This window comes from Sinocyclocheilus grahami, unplaced genomic scaffold (assembly GCF_001515645.1).
Source record: "Sinocyclocheilus grahami isolate Dianchi unplaced genomic scaffold, SAMN03320097.WGS_v1.1 scaffold52.1, whole genome shotgun sequence".
Taxonomy (NCBI): domain Eukaryota; kingdom Metazoa; phylum Chordata; class Actinopteri; order Cypriniformes; family Cyprinidae; genus Sinocyclocheilus; species Sinocyclocheilus grahami.
Window position 1 is genome coordinate 1,035,998 of NW_015505231.1, and position 13,542 is coordinate 1,049,539.

The 13,542-nt window shown below is 36.3% G+C and overlaps 1 protein-coding gene across 2 annotated transcripts; it reads right to left on the bottom strand.

Annotated features, from left to right (window-relative positions):
* Positions 1 to 207: 207 nt before the first annotated feature.
* LOC107583265 (nuclear body protein SP140-like protein) lies at positions 208 to 6,238 on the bottom strand. 2 transcript variants are annotated; one of them, XM_016269424.1, is made up of 15 exons: positions 5,966 to 6,238; positions 4,684 to 4,901; positions 4,319 to 4,426; positions 4,013 to 4,146; positions 3,781 to 3,828; positions 3,638 to 3,688; positions 3,456 to 3,486; positions 3,196 to 3,345; positions 2,411 to 2,544; positions 1,506 to 1,574; positions 1,305 to 1,420; positions 1,124 to 1,223; positions 949 to 996; positions 716 to 850; positions 208 to 582 (listed from the first exon to the last, which is right to left on the bottom strand). In XM_016269424.1, the coding sequence occupies exons 1-15, from the start codon at positions 6,034 to 6,036 to the stop codon at positions 502 to 504; spliced, it is 1,494 nt and encodes a 497-aa protein (XP_016124910.1). In that variant the 5' UTR covers positions 6,037 to 6,238; the 3' UTR covers positions 208 to 501. The 2 variants fall into 2 exon arrangements, with proteins under 2 accessions (XP_016124910.1, XP_016124909.1); XM_016269423.1 differs by having other exon boundaries at positions 1,124 to 1,226; positions 1,305 to 1,423; positions 5,966 to 6,237.
* Positions 6,239 to 13,542: the final 7,304 nt, after the last annotated feature.

The window sequence follows — 13,542 nt, forward strand, 5'->3', positions numbered from 1 at the left end:
CAGTTTATTTAAGTTTAAATAAAATAAGAAAAAACAGTAGAACAATAAATGTGAGAAAAAAAATTATGTTCAGTTAGATTCAGATCTTAGATGAAGTGATGTGAAGTGTGTAATTTGTGATGTTGAAATTCCTTCTATCTCAGCTTAGAAAAGACAATAATTTGAACATTTATTGAAAGTGTCCATAGCTTGCTCTGTTGTGCTTTTAAAACAGCATTGTGTTTCTTTGGCCATGTACACACTGCAGCTAAATTTACTTGTCAATTCACCTTTTAGTGCTTAATCATGTTCTAAGTCATTTACAGGAGTTACAACTGTGTTATACAACTGAATGAACTCCTGAAGATTCAGGTAGTGACAACTGCATTTACAAATTCCACAATTTAAAGAACACACACCAGAGTTGTAGCCATCGCTTATAATATGTGGACATAGCAACACTTCAAGAGTGCGCTCTGCGAAACAGTACTGACATATTGACAAACAACCCACAGCATGGTGTTATAGGAGCTTAAAGATGGTTTCAAACTCCCTCTTGAATACTTCCTTCAGCCTTGAGGTCATTCTACTCAAGTCACTGCCCTACAGAGAAGAGAGAGAGAGAGAGAGGGAGGAAACAAATGTAGAACTTAGTATATAAAAATAGGATGGCAAATGTAAAAGGTGACGACTCTTGTCATTGGTAAACATTGCATAAGGTTAAAATGAAACTCACTTCACTGGAAGTGCAACAGTTGTTGAAAATCAGTTCAATATCTGTGACAAACTCTTGCACTGTTTGATAATCATTATTCTCCAACTTCAGCTTCATTCTGCCCAGACCAAAAATGTTCTCACTGAATCCTGGAACCTGAACACCAGCAGTTCAGATATTACATACACACCACACATATACACCACATATAAGAGCTGTAAGAGCCAGATGAAGCTCCTAAATATGAGATTTACATTGGTTTTGCTCTCGTGTAGCAGGTGTAACAGCAGGTACTGGCAGTGCTAGAAGACAATCAAACAGACAGTAAGTGTTAAATAAAATTTTTTTTGTCTATAAAATGAAATAAATGTTGTTTTGGACCCCTCTGAATTCCACTGTATGGACTAAAACGTTTTACATAAACATCACCAGTGTGTACTGAGAGACTGGACTGCTCAAAACATCCTGTAGGGTCTTTTGATTGGAACCTTCCATCTTCTTCATCACACAAAAAGTGCAGCTCCACTGGCTTCTGTACACACAAAACACAGAGTATGACACAGTCACATGTTTAGTCTGTCTAATCCAGCATGATTTCTTTCTCTCTCACCCAGGTGAGTCTTCATGTACAGCTGGTAGGTGACAGAGTGAATGAAAAGCTCGTGGACACTCGTCACAACACAAAAGATCTTCCTCAGAGTCACACACGTAACACATGTCATCATTCTGCTGGGATAAGAGTTCACAGAGGACGTTTAGTTGTCATGTTGATGTTCTGACGTGGCTGTAATTGTAAGTGATGGTGTCTTACTAGGTCCTGATCCAGGTCTTCACAGATCTTACAATCGCAGGTTATCATATGCAGTTCCAAAACTCTTTTCTGAAAAGTATGTGAATGAAGTGTCAAATTATTTAAAAGAGTTTAAAATGTGAATATCCTTGGTTATTCATTTGGTCTTAAATTTTTTTTTTTTGATTTAACAAAAGATTTCATTCATTTAAAAAAAAAAAAAAAACAAGAATTCAACTTCAAATAATCATACATGTGTAAAAATGTAATGCAATAGGACAATGTTATATGATACATTTGTATAAACTTCTCTATGAAGATTCTATGAAATAATACAGAATAATAACCAAAACAATAGATGTGCTGTGACTGTAATACAAAATAATGTCATAATTTAATAATGTTTGTCATAACATCTTTTCATATCAATCATACCATTACAGCTTTATCCCTTTTCCAAAAGTAAGCATGCCGTGTAAAATAAAAGTTATGACTGATGAATATTTACAATTAAATCAATACAAAGGGGTTGCTGTATCTTCCGAGGTACATTAATATTTCTAAAATGAACAACTAATATTTCTCTGGCATGCGTAGGTTAATGAATCTATGCCTACACATAAAAAAGTCTTGCCTATGTGCTGCCCCGGTGTGGTTTGTGTCAAGACATTCATTAGTCTGGTTGTTTGATGAGAAAGAGATGAAATGTAGTTGCAATAATCGCTTTAGAATGCGTACAACTATAGTACCAGATGACTATTATTCTGTTGCACAGAACTGAACTGATGACGGCATGGTTTGATCTTTGTCTGACTAATCAGTGGAAAGGTGTGTTTAAATATTAAATATATTTTTCAATTTTCTACTCCTGAATGTCAAACGGAAAATTCAAGGTGAAATCTTTCTTTTAAAAAACAATATTTTACCATTATAAGTTTCCCCAGAGGTATCCCATTGGATAAAATGTCTTTTCTCCATGTTCCATCTGGCTTGTTTAGTCTGATGAAATCCTCAGGGGTCAGCCAGAAGTCTTTTGTTCTTATGCATCTCCCACAACGCCCTGGAATAACAACACTGAAGCTCTGTACCATAGTTTAAGAAACTCTTAGAGCTATGAATTAGTCCAAAATGTATTTGGGCACTTACATCACACTTAAAAATGTCTAAATGTCATTGCAGTAGATACAAAATATCAAACCAAGTGGGACTTGCAAGAAATGCCACCAGAGCTTCTCTGTATGTCACTTTTGCTCAGGGACTTTTGGTGATTGGTGTTTTTGGTGATTTTTAGTGCAAATACTCTATGAAATCCGTTCTTCTCAAATTCACACAGTTATCCAGAGTAACCACTGATGGAGTTCATCATATTACCATGTTCTATTTAACAAATTTACCAGTTCAATAAATGTTTTATTTTTATTTTTTTAAATCTACAAAATATATCTATTGTTTTGCCAATTCAATTTAAACAAACCTCATTTTTGTGACACATTTTGCTTAAAATATGCGTGTGCTAACTTTCTCAAGAATAAATAACACTTTTTGAGTGATGTTTGAAGTTTGATATTTTGTATTTTCAATGACATCCAGGCATTTTTATGTCTGTCTAAAGTGTTCAAATATTTTTTTGGAGCTACTGTAGCTATAAATGTAAAACATAACTGATCAACACACAATAATACTTATTTTTAAAATATACCCACTCACATACCTGTGGCAAAGCGCCATTTGTGTAGGATGCCAGAGCCAGAACCACAGGTAACAGATAGAATTAGATCTTCAAACATGGTCATGTCAATGATATCTTTATCATCCTCATCAACAACGTCACCATTGTCAACATCGTTCCTGCTGTTTGATTCTACAACAAATTCACAAACACTGAGGAAACAGACAATAAAGAATACAGAAATAGAAAACTGTTGATATTAATGAGCATATTGTCTGGTTATGGGTCACTGTTATACTGACCGGAGCAGGAGGGGAAAAGCTGTCTCTGACACTGAAAATTAAGAGACACAGACATGTCAGTGATGGGGAACATGGGAAAAGCTCTCACAACCCTGTTTATCTTAGATTCTGTGCCCTAAACATCTGGGCTGTATTTGTTATTTATTTATTTTTAATGTAAAGTCATCATATCAGGATCTAATCTTTCTATTTCTGAGTCTGTCAGCAACAGGTGAGGAGTCAGGAGAATCAATCTGTGCAACAGACAGAGATTTCACAATTTTTTTATTTTATAAAATATGCTTTGTGGTAATTTGGTGTTTTTTGGTAACAAAAACAGTCACACCTGTTTATTCTGAATCCGGCTTTTCTTAAAGGATGACAGAAGTCCAGCCTATGGATGGAAGACGTACAAACATGTTATTGTTTTACTTGAATTAACACTCAAATATTTAGATTGGCTAATAATTGAATCATAAAATCTGATTCTGTTAAATGCAAACATTGTGCGTTTTAGCCATTATTGATTGCTAGTTAAAATTCCATTGATTGTGTATTATTTAAACCATTTTATGCACCTCTATGAGTTTCTGGAGTGGAAAAATATCACAAAAGATGCTGGTCTTCCATTTTTTGTTTCTCCCTTTTCCTCCAAATCTCTCAAACTCGTTGGGCTTGAACCACTGGTCTTCACTTAAGATGCACTTCTCCACTGAAGACAGATAAATATTTGTCTGAAATAATACTGGATTTGCTTTTGGACTTGTTTTAGAGGAAGTGTTTTGAACATGTCTAGATGCTCCAGAATTATGTTTTCTAGAATTCTTCAACAAGTGACTCTTCACGTTATATTAAACATTATTGCAATCCTTAATTGTTTGCACCTTTACTGTCAATATATTTCTCCACATGCAGGATACCGTCTTTATCTCCACATGTGACAGGAAGTTCAGTTTTGTTTCCAAATGTTTGTATCAAATACTGGCTGGAGTCTGAAACAAATATCACAAATGTCAAATATCACACAGACTTGTTCTATTAAACAAATTTACCAGTTCTATTAAACAATTTTTTATCTGAACAATATATCCATTGTTGTCATTTAAATTTAAACAAACCTGCTTTTGGGCATTGATGGAGCTTCAAATTGAACACATTACATGCAGAGCAGTGTTAATAACTCTCTTTAGAATTCATCTAATTGTTTTGTATACTCTACTTTGGAAAGCTCACTTGGGGACTTCTGTACCTTCGGCTTGTCTCTTCTTGGGTGTACAGAGGGAAGACGGCCCTGTCTGTTTACAGTTACGTTTTCTCAGTTTCCTTTTTTTCCCTTGTTTTGCTTCTGCGCTGTCATTCTCACTCAGACTGTCAGATCCTGTGCTGCTCTTAGGATCAAATTCTGATTCAGATTCTGAGTCAGACGATGTGTCTATGTCCGACTCTCCTTCCATGTCCTGTGGTTTTCTGAAAAACAAGCAATATGGATTGATTATACGTGTTTCATAGAGGAAATTATCATTACTTTGCACTTTTAAACACTTTTATTTAAACATAGCACTTTTGAACTTGCTTTCTGTTCACTGTATGTAATGATGAATAAAAACATGGTACAAAGATGAGCATGATATGAGAAATGAAACATGAACATGTCTATAAACAGTAGTTTACAGATAAAGGAAATGTTTATATTTAAGTGAAATAATCTCAATATAAGGGAAAATACAAAAATGGACTGACAGTCACTGTAAAAAGCACAGATTTTAACATTAAAATTCATAATACAACAAATGTACATATAAATAAATGTACATTTTAATAAAATATAAATGTATTTTTAAATATTAGTATTACATAATTTTACAGCAATGTTACTGTTTATCCATTTTTAATCACTATACTGTGTTGTACAGTAAATTAACTTTTTACAGTGCACATAAATGCTGTGATTGCAAAACTGACATCATGTTCTTATTGTAGCTGCATGAAGCAAACTGAGTCCTTCACGCTGTTTTGTATGCAAAAAAAAAAAAAATCCAAGTCATATAAGACATAGATAAACTCCATATATTATAATGGGATTGCAATCGAATGAATATTGAAAGCTTCTCTCATACTGAAACAAAACTGAAAGTTGCCTCCTGTACTGTTGTTTTAAAATCTGTGTGACAGATAGAAAAAAAACTAATAGAAAAGAATAGAAACCACAGACCAGAAAATATTCACAACATCAAACTTGAATTTACTAATTAATTAACACTCTTAAAAATAAAGGTGCTTCACGATGCCATAGAAGAACCTTTTCGTCTAAATGGTTCCATAAAGAACCTTTAACATCTGAAGAACCTTTCTGTTTCACAACAGGTTCTTTGGGGCGAAAAAAGGTTCTTCAGATTATAAAAAGGTAAGAAAGAGATGGTTCTTTAAAGAACCTTTGACTGAATAGTTCTTTGTGGAACCAAAAAACGGTTCTTCTATGGCATCGCTTGAAGAACCTTTTGAAGCACCTTTATTTTTAAGAGTGTACTTACCTTGCTGTGTTCACGACTTGCAGTCTGTTTCCTCTCTCTACGCACAGATTATTACGTACATACAAAAACATGCTCCACCTAACCACACCTTTCAGCAGGTATGGCTGCGTCACGGAGGAACTATTCCACTTGATTGTTTAAAAAACATTAAAAATAAAGAAACACCAACTTGCACATCATTCAGAATTTAATTTGGGAATGCTGTTTAAATTACAAGTCATTTTGTGAATTTGAATGACTTGTATTTGAGGAACTAGAAAACTAGAAACTAGAATGCCAGAACAACAGACTCTAGTAAAACTCCTCCTCTTCATTACACAAGAGAGCGCCTACAGGGGATCTACTGTATTTGCCTCAGATACACTGACACAGAAATTAAACTGAAATTTAAACTGAAATAAAACCGTATCATTGTGGTTCGACTGACTTAATACAAATACAAACAATTATATTCACACTATCCTTTCAAACCAGCATTTCTCCACACATGATCAAAAGTTTGCGTTCTCTAATAAAAGCTTAAAAGTTTGGTGCAACTATTGAATATATTGCAATAGTTCATATATTAATATCCTAAATAGAAATAATTAAAAGAATCTGATCGAGATAAATCACAAGGATGAGTTTATATCACACAAATACAAACAGGTTAGATAAAGTCTGAAATTTCTAAATACTAAAGAAAAAACATAAATATTAGTACCACTCAGAAATTCAGTAATAGGCACTGGTAAGACTTTTCAAAGGCAGATAGTTACTGTTCATCTATAAATATTCTTACTCTAATGAGAAGCAAAAACAAGATGTGAGAGTGACCAAAGGTCTTCAAAGAAATCATAAAATTCATAAAAAAGAGAAATAACATGATATAGGGGAAAATAAAAGAGCTCACTAACTTCTACCACTGGCATTAAATTCTACCGTTCTGTGATATTTTTACTGACAGTTTCAGCTAAAATCACAGATTCTCTCCTGGTTTGTGCCTCCACAGAAAGAATAAGATTAAAGCAATGCTTCATGTGTTAATGGAGGATATGTGGGCACAGAAATTGGGTAATTCACTCCTCATCAGATTTGCACTGCATCAGAAGTGATTTTAAAACATCTCAGCATGATAACTTACTGGATCATTGTAAGAAGTAATCGATAAAGCAAAAAAAATAAATAAAAAAAAATTAAAAAGTCAAAATTATTAATGTTGATTCATTACCCACAAATTTCTGTCAATGTCGTTAGGCAGAACTACAACATATGAATATGGTTTATGTTTTATAGCTTATAACTTGTGCATTGGTACTGTATATACAAAATACCTCTCTTGATGACACATATGAATAGTTCATATGTTCATAAAGATGTCAAATAAATTCAGACCTTACACCAGCTGCGTACATACTTTTATGAGTTTCAGTATTTTAACTTGTTGAAGGCAATGTTGATGGTTTGCAATAGATGCTCCACTTTTTGACATTTATTTTATACATATATATAAAAAACTGGTGTATTATTCACTTTTGCTTCAAAGTTTTAAAGCATTAGTTACCTGTGTCATTTTTATTCTTGGTTTGCCTGTTTATACTGGATATGTGGTCGGACAATGGCCTTGTGTTGTTTCTTCTTTGGGTCAATGAGGGGCAAATGTTATGTCACATTTAGTTCACTTGATTGATATAGAAAAAAAGATATATTTTGAAAAATGTTACGAACAGTTGCCATTAATGGAAACAAATATTATAGAAGTCAATGGCTACTGGCAACTGTTTGGTTACCCACATTCTTCAAAATATCATATTTTGTTCTCAGCAGAAGAAAGAAACTCATAAAGGCTTGGAACAACTTCAGTATGAGTATATAATGATGACAGAATTTTCAATCCTTTAAGGGAAACCCCATGTGTAATACAAACATTTTGTTGAATTTACTCACCTGATCACACCTGTCATCTAAGTTTATTTGCATTCCAGATGAGTCAACTTTGCAACATTTACATAACAAAATACAAAAATGTTACAGAACAAAAAAACCTACACAAAAAAATTACATAAAAAAAGTTATGTAAAAATGTATGTAAAAATTTAAAACAACAGAATAATGAACGGCAAATTATTAAAATAACAAAATGCTGCAATGTATTATGTTTTAGGTCATAAAGGTGAGAATTTTTTCTGTTAAATTTCTTTCATTTATCCCAGCTTAAAATGCAAAGACATCTATACATCAACCATTTGTATATTAACTTCCAAAAAAAGAGTGCAAATATCTGGCTCATAGTGCTTATAAAGCTGCACTGTGTTTAATACTGTGTGTTTGGGGGTGGGGCTGCCTTTTTTCTTTACAATGAATGGAGGAACAGATCAGATAGGGTGATTAGAACGAGTCAGGGCCTGGCAGGACATTCAGCACAACGCAGACCGTCGAACTCTATGCCAGAGACAATCGCCCAAATCATGCGCCGCACCAACACGCCAGGCACAATTAACTCTGCGTTCAACGAGTGTCAGGAGTATGAGTCACACCCCCTCCAGGTGGCACCTAAATCACACACACACCCCACAGGCGCACGCACAGCCTAAGCTGGGACGTCACACATAAGTACTCATACCAAGACAAACATCCTTCCAATGGAGACAGGAACTAAAAATTGGAATTTACATTGATCAGGGCCTAGACGTGGGGAGTTTGCACCGTTTGGGGACAGATGGTAATTTGCATGAAAGACACTGGGAAAGGGCACACGTTCTAAAGTAAACAAAATATCTCTGAACTCTCTTCAAACTTCAATTCCACATTTGATGCTCTTGTATCAATTCAAGATCTTTTTCAAAACAGGTCTACTATGTATAACTGTAGACATCCCATTTGAAAAGTCTTGGAGTTAAAATACGATTGTCTCTTAGCCGAAGAATGTGGTTCGGGGTCAGTGCCTCAAGGTTGTTTGAATTATCTAAGGGATTGGGTTACTGGACGATAATTCAAAATAGCCTCCACATCGCAGAACACAATAAGCAAGGATTTGTCATCCAATACTTGCTGCATCACCACTGAACAAAGTGGTGCATCTTCTTGCACTAAGCACTCCCAGAATCCACCATGATGGGCCACACAAAGTAGGTTGAAACTCCCCTTTATTTCAACCTGCGCAAGAGAGCTTCAAATTTTGCTTTGATGCAGCTCTTTCAAAGCTTGTTGCAATTAACGATTACTAACAAAGCTCTGCATATCCTCTTTCAAATAAACCATTCATGAAGTCCTTGTGTTCATTATAGAATGGTTGGTCTTTCTGAAACCTTTTCAAAAAGTGTTGTGCTCAAGATAGTCATAAATAATAAGCATGTTTGATATTTACGACTCTTGTTCAGGCTGCCTCTTGATTTGAGTTCATGGACTAAGTCAGGCTTCCTCAAATCTTGCCCTGGAGAGCTAATGTGCTACAGAGTTTAGCTCCAACCCTGATCAAACTCACCTACAGCCGTGGCCAAAAGTTTTCAGAATGACACAAATATTAATTTTCACAAAGTCTGCTGCTTCTGTGTTTTTAGATCTTTTTGTCAGATGTTAATATTGTATACTGAAGTATAATTGCAAGAATTGCATAAGTGTCAAAGGCTTTTATTAAGTTTAAACAATAAGTTTATGCAAAGACTCGATATTTGCAGTATTGACCCTTCTTTTTCAAGACCTCTGCAAATCGCCCTGGCATGCTGTCAATCAACTTCTGGGCCACATCCTGACTGATGGCAGCCCATTCTTGCATATTTAATGCTTGGAGTTTGTCAGAATTTGTGGGTTTTTGATTGTCCACCCACTCTTGAGGATTGACCACAAGTTCTCAATGAGATTAAGGTCTGGGGAATTTCCTGGCCATGGACCCAAAATTTCGATGTTTTGTTCCCAAAGCCACTTAATTATCCCTTTTGCCTTATGGCAATGTGCTCCATCATGCTGGAAAAGGCATTGCTCATTACCAAACTGTTCTTGGATGGTTGGGAGAAGTTCTTTCTGAATAAACTTTCTTTATTCATGGCTGTGTTCTTAGGCAAAATTGTGATTGAGCCCACTCCCTTGGCTGAGAAGCAACCCCACACATGAATGGTTTCAGGATGTTTCACTGTTGGCATAACAGTACTGATGGTAGCGCTCACCTTTTCTTCTCCGGACAAGCTTTATTCCGAGTGCCCCAAACAATCAGAAAGGGATTCATCAGAGAAAATGACTTTACCCCAGTCCTCAGCAGTCCAATCCTTGTACCTTCTGGAGAATATCAGTCTTTCCCCGATGTTTTTCCTGGAGAGAAGTGTGTTCGTTGCTGCCCTTCTTGACACCAGGTCATCCTCCAAAAGTCTTCGCCTCACTGTGCGTGCAGATGCACTCACACCTGCCTTCTGCCATTCCAAAGCAAGCTCTGCACTGGTGGTGCCCCGATCCTACAGCTGAATCAACTTTAGGAGACGGTCCTGGTGCTTGCAGGACTTTCTTGGGCGCCCTGAAGCCTCCTTCACACCAATTGAACCTCTCCCCTTGAAGTTCTTGATGATCCGATAAATGAAATCTTACTTGCAGCATTATCCTTGCCTTTGAATCCTTTTTTTGTGCAAAGCAATGATAACTGCACGTGTTTCCTTGCAAGTGACCAGAGTTAACAGAGGAAGAACAAGGATTTTAAGCAACATCCTCCTTTTAAAGCTTCCAGTCTGTTATTCTAACTCAATCAGCATGACAGAGTGATCTCTAGCCTCGTCCTCATCAACACTCTCACCTGTGTTAATGAGAGAATCACTGACATGATGTCAGCTGGTCCTTTTGTGGCAGGGCTGAAATGCAGTGGAAATGTTTTTGGGATTAAGTTAATTTTCATGTCAAAGAGGGAATTTGCAATTAATTGCAATTCATCTGATCACTCTTCATAACATTCTGGAGTATATGCAAATTGCCATCATAAAAACTGAGGCAGCAGACTTTGTGAAAATTAATATTTGTTTCATTCTCAAAACTTTTGGCCATGGCTGTGTGATTTTCTAATGATCCTGAAGATACTAATTAGCATGCTCAGGTGTTTTTGATTAGGGTTAGAGCTAAACTCTGCAGGAAAGTTGATCTCATGAGTCGGATTTGAGCATCCTTGAACGAAGTCATATACAGCATCCATTCATTCTCCGAATTGCTTCTCTTTGCATGACTGAAAAATTATTACATACATTATAATGAGATCTAATAAATATTCAAAGCTACCCAGATTGTATCTTTGAAAGACTTGTAAAAGAGCTGCTATTGGATCCTGAAGATTTTCTGGAACTCAAACATTTGCTTCAGCCTGGCACCCATTTGGCCAAACTCATTGTCCTTAATGGCGCTTTTCCACTGCGTGGTATGACTCGGCTCGGTACGGTACGGCACGGCTCGGTTCGGCTCGGGTTGCGTTTCCACTGCAGTTTAGTATCGCTTTAGAATGGGCGGGATTATTCACATTTCGTTATAGTTGCGCCGCCTCTACTGCTGCGACTCCTAAAAAAACTTTTTCATTCCGCGTCGCCCCATCAAGCTCTCGCTGGATCCGCTCCTCTGCTACGAGAGGAATGTCTGTTCTTCCGCAACAGGGGGAACAGCCACTTTTTGGTTGTTAAAAAAAGGTGCGCTCGTTCAAAACAGTTGCGTTCGATCCTTCGCTGGCTGTGCTGATTTAAATCTAGCGGTTCTTTTGTGTTTGTGTCGCAAGTTCAGTGACGCGGGTAGTGACGATTCTCTCCGGCCAATCCGTGATCAGCAGAGTTTACACGTCACGTTTTGGTAACGGTATGGTACGTTTGGAACCCCAACCGAGGTGGTACTAAAAAAAGTACCAGGTACCAGGTACTGTACCCAGTGGAAAACCCCCAAAAAGTGAACTGTACCGAGCCGTACCGTGCCATACCATGCAGTGGAAAAGCGCCATTAGAGAGCAAGAGAACAAAATAACAAATAAAATATTAAATAAATATTTCAAAAACCACATGTCCTCTTGTGAAGTTAATCATCTCGGCAACATCTGTTGCAAAACAACTTCATTTTAACAAGCTCTTGATTTTTTGGTGATTTATTTATTATGTAACATGTTTCAGTGAATCTTATCTTACTGAACATGCTGCACTTCCTGAAACTGAGCTGAAAGTCAGAGATGAACGCTCCTACTGTCTGATACTCTCCACTTTCCAACTTCTGCTTTATTCTGTCCAGCCACATCGGCTGTGTTATGAACTCAGAGTATCTGGGCACCTGGAAGTCATCTTATTTTATGTTTGTTTTTATTTATTTTAAATTTCATGTCATAGCTTTCATCACTTCTATTCCTTATTTCCTCTCTATCTTACGTAAATATGCCTACATTTAAACATGGCATAATCTCCTTCTGCTCCACCTAACCACACCTTGCAGCAGGTGTAAGTGATCTCTCCTTGATCACTTACAAAAATAAAAAAAATGAAGAGAAACACATACTTGCACATCATTTTAGAATTTAATTAGGGAATGCTGTCAATTTCAGAATATGACTAATATGAGATGGTAAACAGAAAACTATAAACTAGAAAAGGAATTTGTCAGGAAGGAATGAGAGAACAACAGAACAACTCCTCCCCTTCATTACACGGATACAGGGACTTTGATCTACTGTATTTTCTTCATATACACACTGACACAGAAATGAAACTGAAGATTTAAACTGAAACTATTTAAACTGCTCTATTTTCATGTTGTAATTTTGTTTGTAACTGTAAATTATTAAGTGATATGCCATTCATTTTCTGAGCTTTTGCACATTAAATAGAACCTATTATATTTATTGTTGTTACTAATGTAGATATACCCATAGATATGTATATATAGATACCTCATTAGCAACTGTTTCTATTGGCCATATTGTAATGGTCAACTTGACGTCATTCCAGAGATTGTCTTACTATTGGGAGATTAGAGGGTCTGTATTACTTACTATTGGAGAAAGCCGTCTCCGGAAGTGCCGTCAGCTGAATCCCACCTGTTGCAATATGTCATTGACTTCTTTTATAAAACACAATTTTTTCGGTTTAAACTCTAAAAATAGTTCAAACCAAAACTATTGTTTAGATTAGTCGATAGGCTGTTGATTCAATAAATGATAAACTATTTCCTCAAAAAATCTGCTTATTAAGCGTAGTAAAACATTGTTTTAAGGGTAAGTTTAGGGTAAGGGTAGGTATGAACATTAAAAAAGCCTCAAACTACATGAATAAGATGCTGGTAGCACAATCTGATAGGTAGCATTTTTCGCTATTGATTTGTGCTACCTATCTTTTTACTGGGAGGAAGCACAATCTGAGTGGGTAGCACAAATCGTCAGAACACCAGCACAATGCTGACAACGACTGCAGCTCGACACTTTCGCTGTTCTATTGAAGTGATAATAAGCAGCGCTTGCCCATTTGAATTTCACACACGACACTTATATTTGAACAGTAAAGTCTCTGTGGTGAAGTTAGCGAAAACCTAGTCTCAGCCTCAGACGTCACACCCACGGAACGTTGGCTAAACGTCTGATGCATATGGCACACAAAAGTGGAAACACT